This window comes from Microtus ochrogaster, chromosome 4 (assembly GCF_000317375.1).
Source record: "Microtus ochrogaster isolate Prairie Vole_2 chromosome 4, MicOch1.0, whole genome shotgun sequence".
NCBI classification, from domain to species: domain Eukaryota; kingdom Metazoa; phylum Chordata; class Mammalia; order Rodentia; family Cricetidae; genus Microtus; species Microtus ochrogaster.
The window spans coordinates 44,053,237-44,070,209 of NC_022011.1; the positions used below are offsets into that span (position 1 = coordinate 44,053,237).

At 52.3% G+C, this 16,973-nt stretch overlaps 1 protein-coding gene across 1 annotated transcript in view; it reads right to left on the minus strand.

Annotated features, from left to right (window-relative positions):
• Positions 1–16,973, minus strand: part of Fam129b (family with sequence similarity 129 member B) — a 51,139-nt gene that overhangs the window by 19,958 nt on the left and 14,208 nt on the right. Inside the window, exon 2 of the mRNA XM_005346031.3 lies at positions 296–426. Coding sequence (XP_005346088.1) covers positions 296–426 — 131 coding nt within the window. The remainder of the gene's footprint in view (positions 1–295; positions 427–16,973) is intronic.

Here is a 16,973-nt window from a genome sequence, read left to right on the forward strand (position 1 = left end):
GGGAACAGGTTGCACTAGCAGTGGGGAGGGACAGGTTGCACTGGCAGTGGGGAGGGACAGGTTGCACTGGCAATGGAGAGGGAACAGGTTGCACTGGCAGTGGGGGGGACAGGTTGCACTGGCAGTGGGGGGGACAGGTTGCACTGGCAGTGAGGGGAGCTTACCTCAGTCAATGAAGCGCCCTTAGAGACCAGCCCAGCAACAAAGGGAAACTAAAGCCCAGAGAAGTCACATCAAAGGCCTCATAGGAGGAGGGGTGACAGAGCCCAGGCTGCACCCTCTCCGTGCCTCTCACCTTGCGCCAGAGCAGCTGCGCCTGCGGTGGCCCCGTGCCCTCGATCTCATGGCGCATGCTGTTGAAGAGGGAGACGCCATATTGGTCTTCATAGAAACGGAGGAACTCTCTCAGGATCTTCTCGGTTTTCTCTGGAAGGGAAGCACGCATGAGTGGCAGGTCACCGTGGACACCTAGGGAATCAAGCCTGCCAAGTCACCATCATGCAAAGCACAGATGCCCTTTGACTAAGGCTGGCCACCGTAGCCCCTCACACGCTAGGCTAGGGCTTTGGTCGTGAGCCGTGTGCACAAGGTGGCTACCCGCTCCCGACAGGAAGTTGGTCAGTGGCCACACAGAGAGAAAGTAAACCACACCTAACAGGCCTGTGAGAGGCTTGGCCTCACCAGTGACCGGTACCGAGTGAGACAGCCTGGGATCCCTAAGGGGGCTGCATGCTCTTTTTGATGCCTTGCTTACACGTAGGACACTGTGCAAGCGAGAGACCACCAGCTAACTGTGCAGTGGTGGGACTGACCAGCATAAACCAGTCTACCCAAGACAGAAAAAAGCCAGGCTATGGCGAAGTCACTGGGAGACCCTGTGAAGACTGTTGGAAAGTGATAGTCTCATACGCTGAATAGTCTCTGAGCAAGCACGATTCCTAGGGCTGCAGAGATGGCTCTGATGCTAAGGGCACAGACTGCTCTTCCAAAGGACCCGGGTTCAATTCCCAGCACCCACATGGCAGCTCACGACTGTCTGTACCTCCAGTTCCAGGGGACCAGACACCCTCACAAAGACATACATGTTCATTTGAAAAGAAAAAATAAAGAATACTTCCTATTGGCGAAAAGGAACTGGTGAGGAAAAGGGGGAAGCTGCAAGCTCGGGCCTCCCAGTGCAGGGCCGAGGGTCAGACGAGCCTCCTCACTTTCATACATGTGAGTCACTGACTCACGATTCAAATTCATCTACCAAGTTAACCTTTTATTCTTCTTCCTTTGATACAGGAGCTCACAGCCCAGGCTGGCCTCTAGCTCTACACAGCCAAAGGTGACTTTGAACTCCTAACCCTCCAAGCATGTGCCACCAAGCCCTACTTAAACGTCAGGGACCAAACCTTGAGATCCATGCGTGGTAGGTACACACTCAGCCAACTGAGCTACAGCCCAACCCTGTGAGCCAACAGCTTGCTGCTCCCAGCTGTTTGCTTCTTTGTTCAGTACTGATCTTGGGTGTCACTCTTTATAGATGGGGAAACTGAGGCACCGAGAAAGCTCAGAAGAGCCTCATGGTCCTAAAAAACTACAACTAAAATCTCAACCTGGGGTTTATGAAGCTCCCCCTCCTGGGCCTCAGTTTCCCCTTCACACTGAGAGGGCTAGAAGCAAAGTCAGACCAACCTGCCACTGCCAACAATCTTGGACTGCAGTTCCAAAGACCTAGTCCGTTGCCCACCTTAGGTCCCTGGAGTCAGCAGCCTAGGACAGTGCTTCTCCCTCTCAGTGGGTCTGTGAGGGGGTTCATGTCACAGCCACTTTAGAGAAGGAAGCTGAGACCCAGAGAGGTTCACACAGAGAGCAAATGACAGGACCCAGACAGGCGCTGGTGGCCAGGGAGAACCCAGGGCTCATTCCACATGACCAACTTTGTCTCAGGCCTGCACCCCAGCCCTGTCTCAGGGACAGTAGAGGGGCATGCACTCAGCTCACCCACCTCTCCACAAAGCCTGCCTGCCACGCAGCCCTGTCCTGGACAGAGGCTGTAACTGTCTAGATTCTGATGGGGGACGGAGGGAAGAAGGGATGAAGAATGTGTTTGGCGTGCCTGTTTTGTGAAAACCCACAGAGCAGCAGCCCTTAGAGACCGTGGGAATTGTCCTGGAGATAATAAGGCAGGGGAAGGGTGAGGGTCAGGGATGACCATGGGCCTGTCACCCCACAGCCACTGCTGATATAGAGCTAACCCCCGGGTGGACACAGTTTCATGAGAGCTGGGCAGGTGGGGCCACCACTGTTCCAGGTAAGGGAAGAGGAGGCTTAGGAGTCCACTGTCCTTGGCCAAGTTTTGCCCTAACTCCCTGCAGGCAGTGAGAATCCTTAGAGCTTCAGCCACAACTCAGAGGAACAGTCACCCCCAAATAGAGAATTAACTAAAGAACAGCAAATGTGTACCTAATGCCTGGCCAGGCTCAAGGGAAGCTGCCGTATTTAAATAAATAAATAAACAAACAAATAAATAAAACACTTGAATCGGGACCTGCACAGCAACTCTCAGCTGCCAGGCTGGTGCCTAGTCTGGGAAGAGCTGCGCTCTGAAGCTGGCCTGTGGAGGAAGCAGAAAGAGGAGAGCTGGGCCAGGCAAAGGCCCAGTCATGTCCCGTCATCCCATCGGGGTGTCTGAGACCAGGACAGACGGGCTGTGCAATGAAAGAAGCTTCTGGGACTGGAGAGATAGCTCAGTGGTTAAGAGCTATCACTGACTGTTCTTCAAGAGGTCCTGAGTTCAATTCCCAGAAACCACATGGTGGCTCACATCTGTAATGAGATCTGTTGCCCTCTTCTGGCATGCAGACATTCATGAAGCACTCATATACATAAAATACATAAATAAATTAATTTTTTTTAAAAAAAAAAGAAGCTTCTAGAGCCCCTGAAAGAGGACATATCAGAAAGACCTGCAACCAGGACAAAGGGGAAGCTGGGTCAGCAGGAGGCTGGAGTTCAACTCCCTAGGCCAAGACACTGACAGTCATGGGCTTACACAAGCCGGGCTGGGGCAGCCAGGACAGCCCAAGGGCCTGAGATGGAAGTCACTCAATCTTTTCATACAAAGGTGAACATAAGTTACCCAAGGTAGATAGATCCACAGCTCAGGAAAGGAAGTGAGAAGCCTAGGGAAGGAGAAGTCATGGGAGCCAAAGGAAAAAGTGGAGAAAAGGGCAGAAATGGTTGCAGGTGGGGCATGTCTCCACCAAATGATGTGAGAAAAGATGGTGCACTCACGTATCCAAGAACAGAGTGCCAGGCGGGACCCCCGTCGTACCCGACTGCAATCCTTGACTCTTCGCTACTTGACCTCAGGAACCAAAGCAAACTTGACCCAAATCTGGCAAACCCTGGCAAGCTGATCCACAACCAACCAATACATGAGGAGGCAGGGTGCCTTGCTAGGTATCTGCTCTCAGTTCTGGAGCAGATAGGATGGGATGGGCCAGCAGCTAGTGTTGAGGTTACACATCTCACATGGGAGGTGGGCGAGAGCTGCCTGTCCCTTACTGGACCACACAGTGGGTGCTTGACTAAGGGAGGGACCTAAGACCAATGGCCAAGTGGTCGTTGAGCAAAAACAAGAATGGCGCTGGGGGCTCAGCAACAGGGCCCAGGAGTGGTGCCACGCCAGTGGCAGGAAGTGGTCTGTGAGTTCGCACCCCAGGAAGAGCTGAAGAAAAGCAACAGTGGTGGACGGAACCCAATCAGTTGGGAAAGAACGAGCACGTGCTTGGTACTAAGGAAGTGACCCTGTAACACAAAATAAGGATCTGGGATCTTCAGGGGGCAAAGCGAACCCCAAAGATCAGCAGTGCACTATGGGGTTCTTCCAACACAGGAGAAGACCTGAGTTGGCACGGTGGGCCTGGCACAGACCTTACCTCCCTGCCACTGGGCTCTGTGACCCCAGTCTGGGCAGTCCCCTTTTGGGGCCCTTCACAGTGTCCACCCTGTAAATGCTACTTAGCACCGATAGTGTCTAACTATGTACTCCAGACTGGCCTGGAACTCACTATGTAGCCCAGGCTGGCCTGGAATTCATAGCTGTTCTCCTGGTTTTTTTTGCCCTCGTGAGTACTGGGATTATAAACCGGAGCCGTCATAGCCACTGTTTTTCTCACCCATTGCGGGCAGCTAGCTCCAGCAGCTAGCTCCAGAGGGCGGCAGAGGGTTCCATGACTCAACACCCAGCCTAGGACACGCAGGAGGTACTGGGGGAGGCCGGGCAGACCTCTCTCCCCACCTGGCCACATCAGCTCTTCCAATCTCTCCATGGCCTCTGGAGACACTCCAATGCATAGGTTTGGGGTGGACACCAAATGGGGTTTCCGAGGCCAAGGCTCACCACCCTGAGGAGTGTCAAGGGCTGGCTAGATCACACAGAAGATGGAGACAGTTAGGATCTGAGCGGGTTCTGACCACAGTCCACAAAACCTCAGAGGGCCGTGAGGAGGCAGGCCGTGGCCCCACCTGATGAAAGGGCCAACCTCAGGGACCCTGGGCCAGACTGGAAGCGAGCAGGATAGCTACAGATGCCTGGGTGAGGCTGTCTGTGGGTGTAGGCTGGCCTCACCCACCCAGGTTGCATATTTTCATGGGCCCTCGCCCCGGGTGCACTGACTCAGCCCAGATGCTGCTGCCTGAGGAGCTGCAGGGACGATGGAAACTGAAAGGCGCACCCTCCAGCTTTCTGGCGAGAGGGAGGCATGGGGGCTACCCAGTTCTCAGTCCCTCACGTTCTTCATAGAAGCCAAGCATCGCATCACAGAGCCCCGTCACAGGGCCAGACAGGATGTGAATAGGCCAGGTTATGGTGTGCACACAGCAGGTTATGGACAGTGACTGCATACGCAGTCCAAGGCACCAAAACACCAGTCTTCATTGTACATTGCTCAGCTATGGGGGCGAGAGGTGGGGGGAACCACTCATTACCAGGTACAACTTCTATAGCTTAAAAAAATCCATTAAAGATTTTTTTTTTCTAAAAAAGAAAGGAAGAAAAGAAAAGCAACGACCAGACAAAGTAAGAGTTAAGGAAGCGGGGCGTATGTGTGTTCTGTACACCCAGGTTCCCCTACCAGCACCCAACCTGGGCTGGGTGTCTCATCTCTGCTCCCAGGGCCAGCAATACCCCCTGATGTGGGTTCACCTCACACAGAGCTGGGCTGCCTGACTCTGCCCAACACACAGATTTTTCTGCCGGTCCCAGAGAAACATGTTGCATATAAACTCTCACTTATAATGGGAGACGCAGGGGAAGACCATTCCATGGTAAGTCAACAAAACCAAGCTAGGCCCCATATGGGCAATCGCAGGGCCTGCATGGTTCTCTGTAATCCTGAGGACATCTGGGAAATCCAGAGCTGTGTCAGGAAGCCTCGAGGCACCCCACCTAGAAGGCAGGGTACACCCCACCAAGCTCTGAAAAGGCCAGTTCCCAGGACATGAGTCTAGAACAAAGTTCTCTCTCTCTCTCTGTGTGTGTGTGTGTGTGTGTGTGTGTGTGTGTGTGTGTGTGTGTGTGTTTCGAAGAGCCCAATCATAAGCAAGTCAGTTGGGTAAGGGGTCTTGATGCAGCTGGATACATTCTTTGGAAGCGCTCAAGGGTGACTCAGAGAGGCCCCTCACCAGCCAGGCAGCCCTCCTGCTTCTGCACCCAGAATTCCCAGAATTCCCTAGGTATGCCCTCTGAGAACTCAGCATAGGCTTCTCAGCCCTGTGCTCCTGAGGCTCAGAGGCACAGCCTGGAGCAAAGAAAAGAGGCATTTCAGGAGGAGGGATTAGAGCTGTTCATATGAGTGAAGAGGCTTTCACCAAGTAGCCCAGGTTGGCCTATGTAGCCCAGGCTGACCTCAGAATTGAGACAATTCTCCTGCCAGAGCTTCCCTAGTACTGGCATTACAGAGCTCTCCCACCGTACCTAGTTAAAAGTGGGAATTCTGTTTTGTTTTTGGATGCTGGGGACTGGACTTAGGGCTTCACGCATGCCAGGTGAGCATCCTACCAGTGCATTCTACCAGTGCACTACATCCCAGGCCATCGGGAAGTTGGCTTTGACGCTTACTTTCCCCAGAGCCTGTCCAGAGTCCCCCACCCCCAGTGGCCTCCACACAGTGTCTTTAGGGGGCCCTAGCCTCACTCTCCAGGCCTTACCCAGGCCCAAGAGGAAGCAGAGCAAGCTTAACTGACCCCATCTGACAGATGAGAACATTCAGGCTCAGAATGTGTGGGTGTCAGAGCGAAGAGACTAGTCTGGCTCTCCACCTCCCTACCTGCTCCCATGTAGTCAAGGCTGGCACAGCCCTTCCTACCTCCTGGACACCCCTTCCCTGGCTGACCCTCCCTGGGCTAAAATGGCAAGTAGGTCTCAGGTGACCTAAGGTCTTAGTGCAAACCTCAGCAGTGTTGGTCTGGCCTTGGTAGCAGAACAAGATGCTGCCCTCAGCATCTCCTCTGAGCTGCCAGTGACTCAGATCGGGAGCTGACTCCAGCCACCCCGGACTGAGACACGACCCGCAACAAGGGCTTGCAGTGACAGGCTCTGGGTTCAAGTCCCAGTTCTGCCCCCTACCAGCTGTGTGGCCTTAGCCAAGGCACTTTCTCTCTGTGCGTCTGTGGCCCTCTCTTCAAGATGGCATATCAGCACCCACCTGACTAGGCGATAAGGAAATCAGTGAACCAATGGGCATAAGACACTCGGCCCTGACAGGGACAGTGCACATGACCGACACCACCGGCAGCTCAGTGGCCGGAAGAATGCTGCTGATCTCTGATTTTCCAAAGTGACAATTTTAGGGATCACGCTACTTCCTGAGTAGATAGCAGGAGCCACCAAGAACAAGGGCCCCAGGGTGTCTTGAAGTCTCTGAAGTCTTGGGGAGCTGGGCCAATCCCACAGGTTAAGCTGAGTATGGGGGAAGGAGAGAGGGGTCCCTGGGTACACCCTGCAGGAAGAGTTTGTGAGCCCCCAGCATGCTGCACCCCTGTGGAAGGCCTACATGATCTCTGTCACAGGTACACGGACTCCACTGTGAGACCTTTCACACAGGGAGCACAGTGAACTGAGAGCCCCTCCCACACCCATGAAAGAGTAGCCAAAGCAAGAGCTAAGCCCAGGTCCAAGACCCAGGGGCCTGAGACTGAATCCCCTTCCAGATGATGACATCAGGACAGAAAGGCAATCTCCAGCCAGGATGGTGGCCGGCCTCATGTGGACACAGGGACTTCACACAAGCCCGGCCCTGGTTTGGACTCAGCTATGGGCACTGAGCCAGGCTCATCCTGGTCTGGCTGGTCCCTCCAGCGAGCTCGTGGAACAAGCCTTACCACCATGCCCGGCCCAGTTTCAGGGTTTCATGGGGACTGAAACCTAGCAGGTGACAGCACCTGCAGGGTGGGGCAGACTCAGAACTGGCCTGCCTGGTTCTAGGAGCTCTGGGGAGGGCTCCAGATAGGGAGGTGGGGGAAGCCGCTAGGATGATGACCCACCCACCCCAGAAACTAAGGGCTGAGGTAGAGTGGAGGCAGGGACTCAGGCTCCCTATGTCCCGAAGTCAAATACGAGAAACTATGTCATCTAACTGGCACAGCCAGGAGAACTGAGGCCCAGAGAGGTAGTCACATACTCCTGAGTCACACAGCACAGTTTGACAAATGAGGATTGGAGTGCCAGGTCTCAGGGTGTCACCTAAAAGCTTCCGGTGAATTCTCACTCCCCACACTCTCCAGCAGCCACCCACTTAGGGTTCCTCGGCACCCGGGATGATGTGCATGTAGCCCAGGCTGGACTCAAATTTGTTATGCAGCCAAGAGTGACTGAATTTCTGAGCCCTCTGCCTCCACCTCCCAAGTTCTAGGGTTGAATGAGCGAGCTGCCACTCCCATCTAAAAATATGAGTATTATTTTTTCTTGCAGCATTGAGGATCAAACTTGGGACCTCCCACATGCAAGGAAAACACTGCCAACTAAGCTGTATCCACGGCCCCGCATGCTGTTTCTTGCATTGACCTTACTTCATCAATGCACTGAGAGGTCAAGTGAGTTCTCTGAGAGCACACAGCATATAAACAATGGGGGGGTGAGGTTAAAGGAGGGGGCAGACAAGTAATGTAGGGACCACACTGGAGGGATGGCTCAGCTGATAAAACGCCCAACATGCAACCACAAGGACCTGAGTTTGTATGCCCAGCACCCATAAAAAAGTCCAGGCATAGCACCCCAGTTCTCTAACCCCAGTACTGGAGGTGGAGAAGAGAAGAGCAGGTCTGTGGCACTGAGACAAGCAGGTCCCGAGAGTTTGCTGGCTGCCGTCCTAACTGATCCAAGGAGCTCCAGGTGAGACCCTGTCCCAAAGCAAACGTGGAAAACACCCATGTCAACTTCCGGCCTCAACACACACTTACAAATACCTATATAGGTATCCAAACACACACATTCAGACACATACACACACATGAACACACACTGTACACACACACATACATATATATATATATATATATATGTATGTATGTATGTATGTATGTACATACATAAATGACACAGACTCAGAACAGGAAATCCAAGTTTGGGAAAATACACTTCACACCACCATAGAAACAGTCAGCCTCTGGGATGGATACGGCAGCCTGTGGGTGGCCCCATCAGGAGGACTGAGGAGGGATCCTGCTTGGGACCAGTGATCAGGAAGGAGTTGGGAGAAAGGATAATGGCAGGCTCCACCATCCAGCAGGTGGGAGTGGGCAGGGCCCATGAGAAGAGCCGGGACCAGGAGGACAGGGGGACCAGGAGGACAGGATCCCGCAGAGGCAGAACCAGGAGAGACAGTGTGACAGCTGATGGCACACCAGTCAGGCTTATCCAGAGAGGCCTCCGAGGGTAACTGTGAGCTGCCTTGGGTCAGTCAACAGGCCAGCTCACCTCAGCTCAGCCTGCACCACCTACTAAACCCCTCGACTGAGTCACGACCCTCTTATACCAACTATTCCTGACTCCCTCTGCTCCTTCCCAGACCAGGAGCCAGTAGGGCTCACAAACCTAAGGCTCCCTCTGCCCTCGGGGATAAAGGCGTGGCTCCTCTTACAAGTACCTGAGTATTCTAAAACCTGAACACACACCCCCACACACTGCGCTGATGCTTCAGCTCCCTCCTTCCCCAAACCATCTCTTCCTTTGGAAATCCCCAGGATGGGCGGGCGCTCCCCACTTATCCATGCTAGACTTCTCATAAGCTCCACACCGACCTTAGTGTGTAAGAGAGGTTCTTGCAGAAGCCGGAGCCTCAGAGGCTCCTGAGGATGAAGGAACACATCCAACACAGTCCTTCTTTGTTAGGAAAGTGGATGTCACATGATCTTTCCCTCCCTTCTCACTGCAGGTGTCCTGAAGGGACCTTCAGCTGAGTTCGCCTCGGAGACCAGGGACTAACATGAAAACCCTCTTCCCATGAGCACAGCTCCACAGCGTACCTGCTGAGGGCTGGGGACACCGGGTGTCCAGGGACCATCCTTCATTGGACTCTGCCATCGCACTGAGAACTGACTGAGGACCTATAGAGGTGTCTGTTAGCCACAGCCAGATGGTTAGGGATCCAGTGCAGTGGTAGAGTGCCTGCCTATCATACACAAGGCCCTGGGTTCAACCCCCAGCACCACCAAAAAAAAAAAAAAAAAAGAATGTTTTATTTAGACACAGGTGGACAGGCACCAGGCTGACTGGGGACTGATCACTTCTCATGAAGGTCACAGGGTCTGACACCAAATCCTGACCTGCCAGAGCCTAGGAGCATCACTGCCACTGGAGAAACAGAGGCTGCAAGGTCTGAGACTTGTCCACCGGGCCAGCAGGACCTGGACTCGGAGGACTGTGGCAATGTCCTGAGGATCAGGTGACTTGCTTTGTTAAGAATGAGCCCCAGGAGACCTAAAGCTCCCCATCGGCTCTGACAGCACCTCCCCATGTCCTGACATGCCGCAGCCCATCAGCTGGTAGCAATGAATGGAATCCAAGGCAGAGGTTCTCAGCCATGCTTCCCTGCCCTGCCCAGCCCCTGCTGTGGCTGTGTCCCACTGACACCAAGTGCGCCCCCCCACATTCTGCACTCTCTCCCACGATACGCGATACGCTCTTTGGCAGAACACCCTTCCTTGACTCCCAGACCCAAAATCTCATTAGCCGTCCTTGCCCTCTCCCCACCACTAAGGCTCTCTGGTTCTCCATTTGCATATAATTATAATAATCAGCGCATGAGCTAATGCATCCCACAGTTGCCCAGAGCCCACACTGAGGCACCTCTTAAGTACGTCATCAATATTTGTCACATGACTTCATTTTACCCCAGCAGGACAAACTGCTAAAGCAACTCTCTGCATGAGGGCTCCAAGGTTCAGAGTCTGGGTGACTTGCCCAGCATTACACAGGAGAGCGAAACCAGGCATGATGTCACAGACCCCCTGCCACCCCAAATGGCAATGGAGAAATCTAAGACATGATGGGTTCTATTGCTAATAGTCAAGGCTTCAAGAGGGCAGCACTGACCGAATCCCGCCCGGCCACATTCCCTTGTGAGCAGGCCACTGGGGCTCTGTGAAGTCTGACCTTTGAACAGGAGGGGAACAGGTCAGGAAATTAGGGAGCAGATCTCCAGGCTCTCTCCACCCTGGTTCCCCAGAATTTGGCCTGGCCTCTGCCCTCTCTCCCTGGTCCGTCAAGCAGTCCTGTAACCCCGGAGGGAAAGGTCATCTAGTTTCAGATGCCAAGAAGGCCACCTGCACAGGGAAGGGTTCTGAAGGCCCCGGAGGGCTGGGTCTCCTTATCCCGAGACAGGCTGGGAGTAGTCAGCTGGGACTTTTGCACAGAGCCGCCTCGCAAACCTCACAGTTAGCAAATATTTAACTAGAACTCAGCCACAACAGGTCTGGTGAAGGGTAAATGCTGAGACAGGAGGGCCTGAGGGGTGGAGAAGGTAGCCAGGTGGAGACCTGGGGAAACGTCTGGGGGTGGGGGGAGCACCCGGAACCTCCCTTTGCATCCTCCACTTGAGTCGGGAAAATCAGTTCCCATCTGGACACAAACAGGAGAAACAAAGGCCTTCTTATCCCTTCCCAGCTCCACCCACCTGCCTGGGTTCAGCTCTGTGCACGCAGCCTCTGGCTGGCAGCCCGTTCTAGGAGACCAGGACACTGACATCCCTGCGCTTGGGGAGCACACAGAGACAGGGGGCCCAGGACTCCAGCAACATCCCCAACCCAGAGCAGGATCAGCCTGTCTACACCTACTGCAGGCCTGCCACAGGACTGGCATCATGCCCACCCTCCAACAACCTCTCTCTATCTCCAGGGATACTCTAGGACTCTAATGAAGGAAATGGACTGTCAATGAAAAACCACAATAGGGCTGGAGAGATAGCTCAATGGTTAAGAACACTTGCTGGTTTTGCAGGAGACCTGGGTTTTATTTCCAGCAATTTCATGGTGGCTCACAACTGGCTGTAACTCTAATTCCAGAAGATCAATCACCCTCTTCTGGCCTCCACAGGCATCAGGCATGCATGTGGCATATATACATGCAAACATTCGTGCACATAAAATAAATATAAATCAAATTTTAGCCAAAATAAACAACAACAAAAAACCCTACACTGATGGCCAGCTCAGCAGGTAAAGACACCTAGAGCCAAGCCTCACGACCTCAGTTCAATCCCGGGACCCCACAGGGTAGAAAGAAAGAATAGTTCCCACAAGTTAGCCTCTGACACACACACAATGTGTAGAAGCAACCACACTGACTAGAAACCCAGGGAGGGCAAGTGACACAGTCTGCGGTGTCCAGGGGAAAACCTAGCCCCTGGCAAGGGGAACTAGGAAGCTGAGTCCAGCGGACAATGCAGGAAACACAAGCCAGTCTTCAGACACACAGGAAGCAGGAATCTGTTTGCTCTACCCCTTGTAGGCCAAGGGCTCTCCGTGAAACAGCAAGGTGCCCATGCGGCAGGCTTAGGTGACGTTTTCAAACAAGCCCACCCCTCGCTGGCTCTAGCACACGCTTCCTTCTTTCTGAACCTCAGTTTCCCTTGTTGTACATCCGAGGGAGCAGCCCCCACCTCATCAGGTGTCAGAAAATTAAATGAAATAAGTAACTCCGCAAAGGCTTTCAAGCCGGAGTTGACATCACCAATGGCAGCAACCGAAGGGTTGAAAGAAATTCATTTATCAGCCCGGCACTAATAGTCACATGATGAGAGACAGGAAGGCAGTCTGTCAGTAAACAGCAACTACCCGGTCATTCTACAGAGCAATAAAGAAATGGGAAACTTGGGGCTGGAGAGATGGCTTGGCGGCTTAAGGGCATTGGCTGCTATTCTAGAGGACCTGGGTTCAATTCCCAGCACCCACATGACAGCTCACAGCTGTCTGTAATTCCAGTTTTAGGGGATCCGACATCCTCACACAGAATATATACAGTCAAAACACCAGTATATGTTAAATAAATAAATCTTTTAGAAAGAAAGGAAGGAAGAAGGAAAGAGAGAAACAGAGAGAGAGAGAGCGAGAGCGAGAGAGAAAGAAAGAAAGAAAGAAAGAAAGAAAGAAAGAAAGAAAGAAAGAAAGAAAGAAAGAAGGAAAGAAGGAAGGAAGGAAGGAAGGAAGGAAGGAAGGAAGGAAGAAAGAAAGAAAGAAAGAAAGAAAGAAAGAAAGAAAGAAAGAAAGAAAGAAAGAAAGAAAAAATAAGAAAGAGGAAACTTGCTAGGCACAGTGGCACACGTCCTTAGTCCCAGCACTTGGGAAGCAGAAGCAGATGGAGCTCTATGAGTTCAAGGCCAGCCTGGTCTAGTGAGTTCCAGGACAGCCACAGTTACAGAGAGACCTTGTCAAAAGAAAGAAAGAAAGGAATGGAGGGAGGGAGGGAGAGAGGGAAGAAGGAAGGAACCATGATATGTCTGTCTCGGATCTATTTTTCTAGGCCCTGGACACTCAAAGGTTTGATTAATCAGAAAGGGAAGTGGACCCGAATGACAGCCAGCAGACCTCACCAGACCGCAGCCCTGGTTCCACAGCACTGTGGACCCGAATGACAGCCGGCATACCTCACCAGACTGCAGCCTGGTTCCACAGCACTGTGGATGGGGGTGCCACCCCATTCCCCCGCCCCACCTCACACCCCACACCTCCCAACACAGCATCAGCCATCAGACATGCTGGGTTATCACCCCAGAGACAGCACCAGCTGGGAATCCAAGATCCTCAAGAGCTTGATTATCTATCTGTCAGCAGCTCACGTGTGTTCCGGGCTAACTTCTTGTCTGTTTACTTTCCCGTGTCTCTGCAAGCTCTTCCCATAGGCAGCTGAAAGAAGACGGGAAGGCTCAGGCACAGTCTAGAGGGAGGTACTCGGGTGGCACCATGCCATCGGCAACCACAGAGCTGGAAAATCCCCTGGGAACCAGATTCTGGGCTTGCTGCAGTTGCGGCCTGACCAAGCTGAGGCTGGTTTGCAGGGAACCAGCAGACAGCACACAGGACCTCAGTGAGGGCTCTGACAGCATCCAATGCCTAGAACAGGGCGGGTGTCCTGCAGAGAGGAAGCTCCTGAACACCAGAGAGAGGCAAGCAGAAGCTGAAGATCCTGTCCCAGACAGGTAAGCAGGAACAGTATGAACACAGACCACAGACCCAGCTCTGCCGCTGACTCAATATTTCTGAGCCTCAATCTCTTTCCATAAAATGAGCATTGAAAATAGCCCAGCTAGGCAGGAGGTGGTGGTGGATGCCTTTATTCCCAGCACTCAGGAGGCAGAGACAGGTGGATCTCTGTGAGTTCGAGGCCAGCCTGGTCTACAGAGCAAGTGCCAGGACAGGCTCCAAAGCTACTGTCTCCAAAACAAAAAACAAAACAAAAAAAAACTTAAAAAAAAGAAAGAAAAGGAAAAAGAAAGAAAAGAGCCCAGCCATGCCAGGTGGTGGTGGTATACTCCTTTACCTGCAGCACTCTGGAAGCAGAGGCAGGAGGATCTCTGTGAGTCTGAGGCCATCCTGATCTACATAGTTAGCTCCAGAACAGCCAGGGCTATGAAGAGAGACCCTGCCCCAAAAAAACATCCCCTCCCCCAAAAAAACGTAATTTAGGGTCTAGAGTGATGGCTCTGCAGTTCAGAGCACTAGTTGCTCTTGCAGAGGACCTGGGTTCAATTCCCAACACCCGTATGGTAGCTCATAAACATCTGTAACTCCAGTTCTAGGGGGTCCAATGTATGTCCTTCTGACCTCCTCAGAAATCAAGTACACATGATGTTCATACACACATGCAGGCAAAACACTCACACATAAAATAAATAGTTATAAAAGTAAAGAAGTCTGCCAGGCATGGTGGCACATGCCTTTGATTCCAGCACTGGGGAGGCAGAGGCAGATGAATCTCTGTGAGTTCAAGACCAGCTTGGTCTATATATTGATTTATGAGACAGCCAGAGTTACATATAGAGACACCCTGTCTCAAAAAAGTAAAAAAAATAATTAAAAAAAAAAAGGACTTACCTAAGCTAGATGTGGTGGTGGCAGGATAATTGTAAATACAAGGTCAGCCTGGGCTACATAACAAAACCCTGTCTCAACAGCACCCAATAAGATGTGCCAGGAACACCTGACAACCTGTCTGCCTGATAGGAAGGATCCAATAATAATAATTAATAATAATAATAATACAAGTGTCATTCTAATAGGAATTAATAAATAGAAGGCACCAGTTACTTCAGCCCAGCCCCAGCAGAGAAAGCTGAGCAGGAACCAAGCCCTTATTATGTATTTGCTGGGTGCCCATGGTGCCCTCAATGCCCACAGTGCTACTGTCTTTTTACTAAATCCAGGTCAAGCTTCTTCCCAAGCTGCCAGGAAATGCCAGACCCCTCCCTGCCCACCCACCCACCACACACACAGGTGCTGCAAATGCTGTTATCTGCAGCTTCCAGATCCCAAGGTCCTGACAGCAAGCAGACAGTGTGAAGACGTGACAGAAATGCTGCTCTCTCCGAGCCAGGGAGGAAGACATAGGAACCAGGTGACAAGAAGATGAGCCAAGCTGCTCACGGGCTTGCAGCTAAGCTGACAGAAACAACCCCAGAGAAAAGACATCTGTATCAATGGAAGTTTAAGGCTAGCCTGAGCTACATAAGACCCTGCCTCAAAACAAAATGAATAAATAAAACAAACCAAGTGGGGGCTGGTAAGTTAGGGACAGGGCCTCTCAGCACCTTAGCGTAGAACTCAGAATAAGTTTGATTAGGGTTAAGTGGTCCCTTGGGCCTGCCAGTGTAGTGGGAAGGGACGTTCATTGTCTTCTGTCACAACTGGGAGGCTCTGGGACCTTAAGGGTCTAGCAGGGTGGCCAGCTCCTTCACTGGACACAAAAAGGAGCTGACGTCACGTCATCCAGCAACAGACAGACTGGGGGCTAGAGCCCACAGCCTGGCATCATCCCCCATGCTGCCTGGTGCTGGGGAGACAGTGAACCTCTCCCCACTTACTTCCAGAGACACCCGTCTTCCAAGGCACATGGAATGCTGAGCCTGTCAGCTGAGCATAGCAATCTCATGAGATACCAATGGCGGGGGGAGGGGGAGAGTCACACAAACACCTGGAATGGATAAGGAATGGACGGCTGGCCTCAAGCCACAGCGACCTCCTGCTTCAGCCTCCAATGCTAGGATCATAGTCATGCACCAGCAGCTCCAGTACAACCTGGCTGTACTATTATTCGTATTACCGTTGTGTGTACATGACGTATGTATGTGTACATGATGTGTATGTGAGGAACGCATGTGCCACAGAACAAGTCTGAAGACCAGAGGACAACTCTGTAGAAATCACTTTCTTCTTTCATCCTTTGTTTGTTTTTGTTTGAGACAGGATCTCTGAATGTAGCTCAGGCTGTCCTGGAGCTCACTCTGTAGACCAGACTAGCCTTGAACTCACAGAGATTCACCTGCCTCTGCCTCCCAAGTGCTGGGATTAAAGATGTGTGCCACCACACTTGGCTCCCCTTCCATGTTTATGTGAGATCCGGGGATCAAACTCGGGCCGCCAGGCTTGCAGAGCAAGCTCCTTTAACTGCTAAGCCATCTGAAGTGTGTGCTTACTCGTCCTCTGACTGTGTGTGGTCACACTAGAGCTCCCCAATTCATTCTCCCAGAAACCCTAAGACACAGAAAGACAATTGAGTTTTCCCAGAAAGCTTAACTCTGTCTCTTGGACAGCCCCGGCCCAGCCTCGGGCTAGATTAACAGGGGACTTGACGGTACCGCCTAAAAGGTAGGGCCAGGTCTGCAGTTTGTTAGGTCATACATCAATGATCCAATTGTCCAGGGCTCCTGCGCCTGCAGCACCTGGGAAACTGCAGCAGACCAGATTTGGAAGCAGTGCCTCCCCAATGCTCTGAAAGCCTGGGGTCCACAGACGCTCATCTGGGCAAGCACAACCCTCCACTTGCCCAGCCCCAGGATATGTGGTAGCACTTTGCAAAACAACTCTCAAGACTCTCAAGGGTCCTGCACACAGAGTTGCTGCTGTGGCTGTTGCTGGGGCTATGGCTGTGACCAGCAAGAACACACAAACTCCTTCAAGGTTTTCCTTTACCAGACTTGGGACCTCATCTCCTCCTCCATCCTTCCTTCAGGTCCTATCTCAGAGGCCCCTTCTCCCAAGAGCCTCAGGGGCTCAGGCAGTGGAGACCAAGGTGTCTATTTTCCAGTGTCCACTGTGTGCCATGCAGAACACCTCTCATGAACTCACAGGACTACGAGGGGTAGCTAATAACCATGCCCACGTCAGACAGATAAAGTCTCTTTCTAGAATCTTCCTCACTGCTCTCCAGACCCTGCCCTGTCCTTGCAACTTCCCTTTGGCTCTTGTCATACAGAATTGTCCTCCCAAAA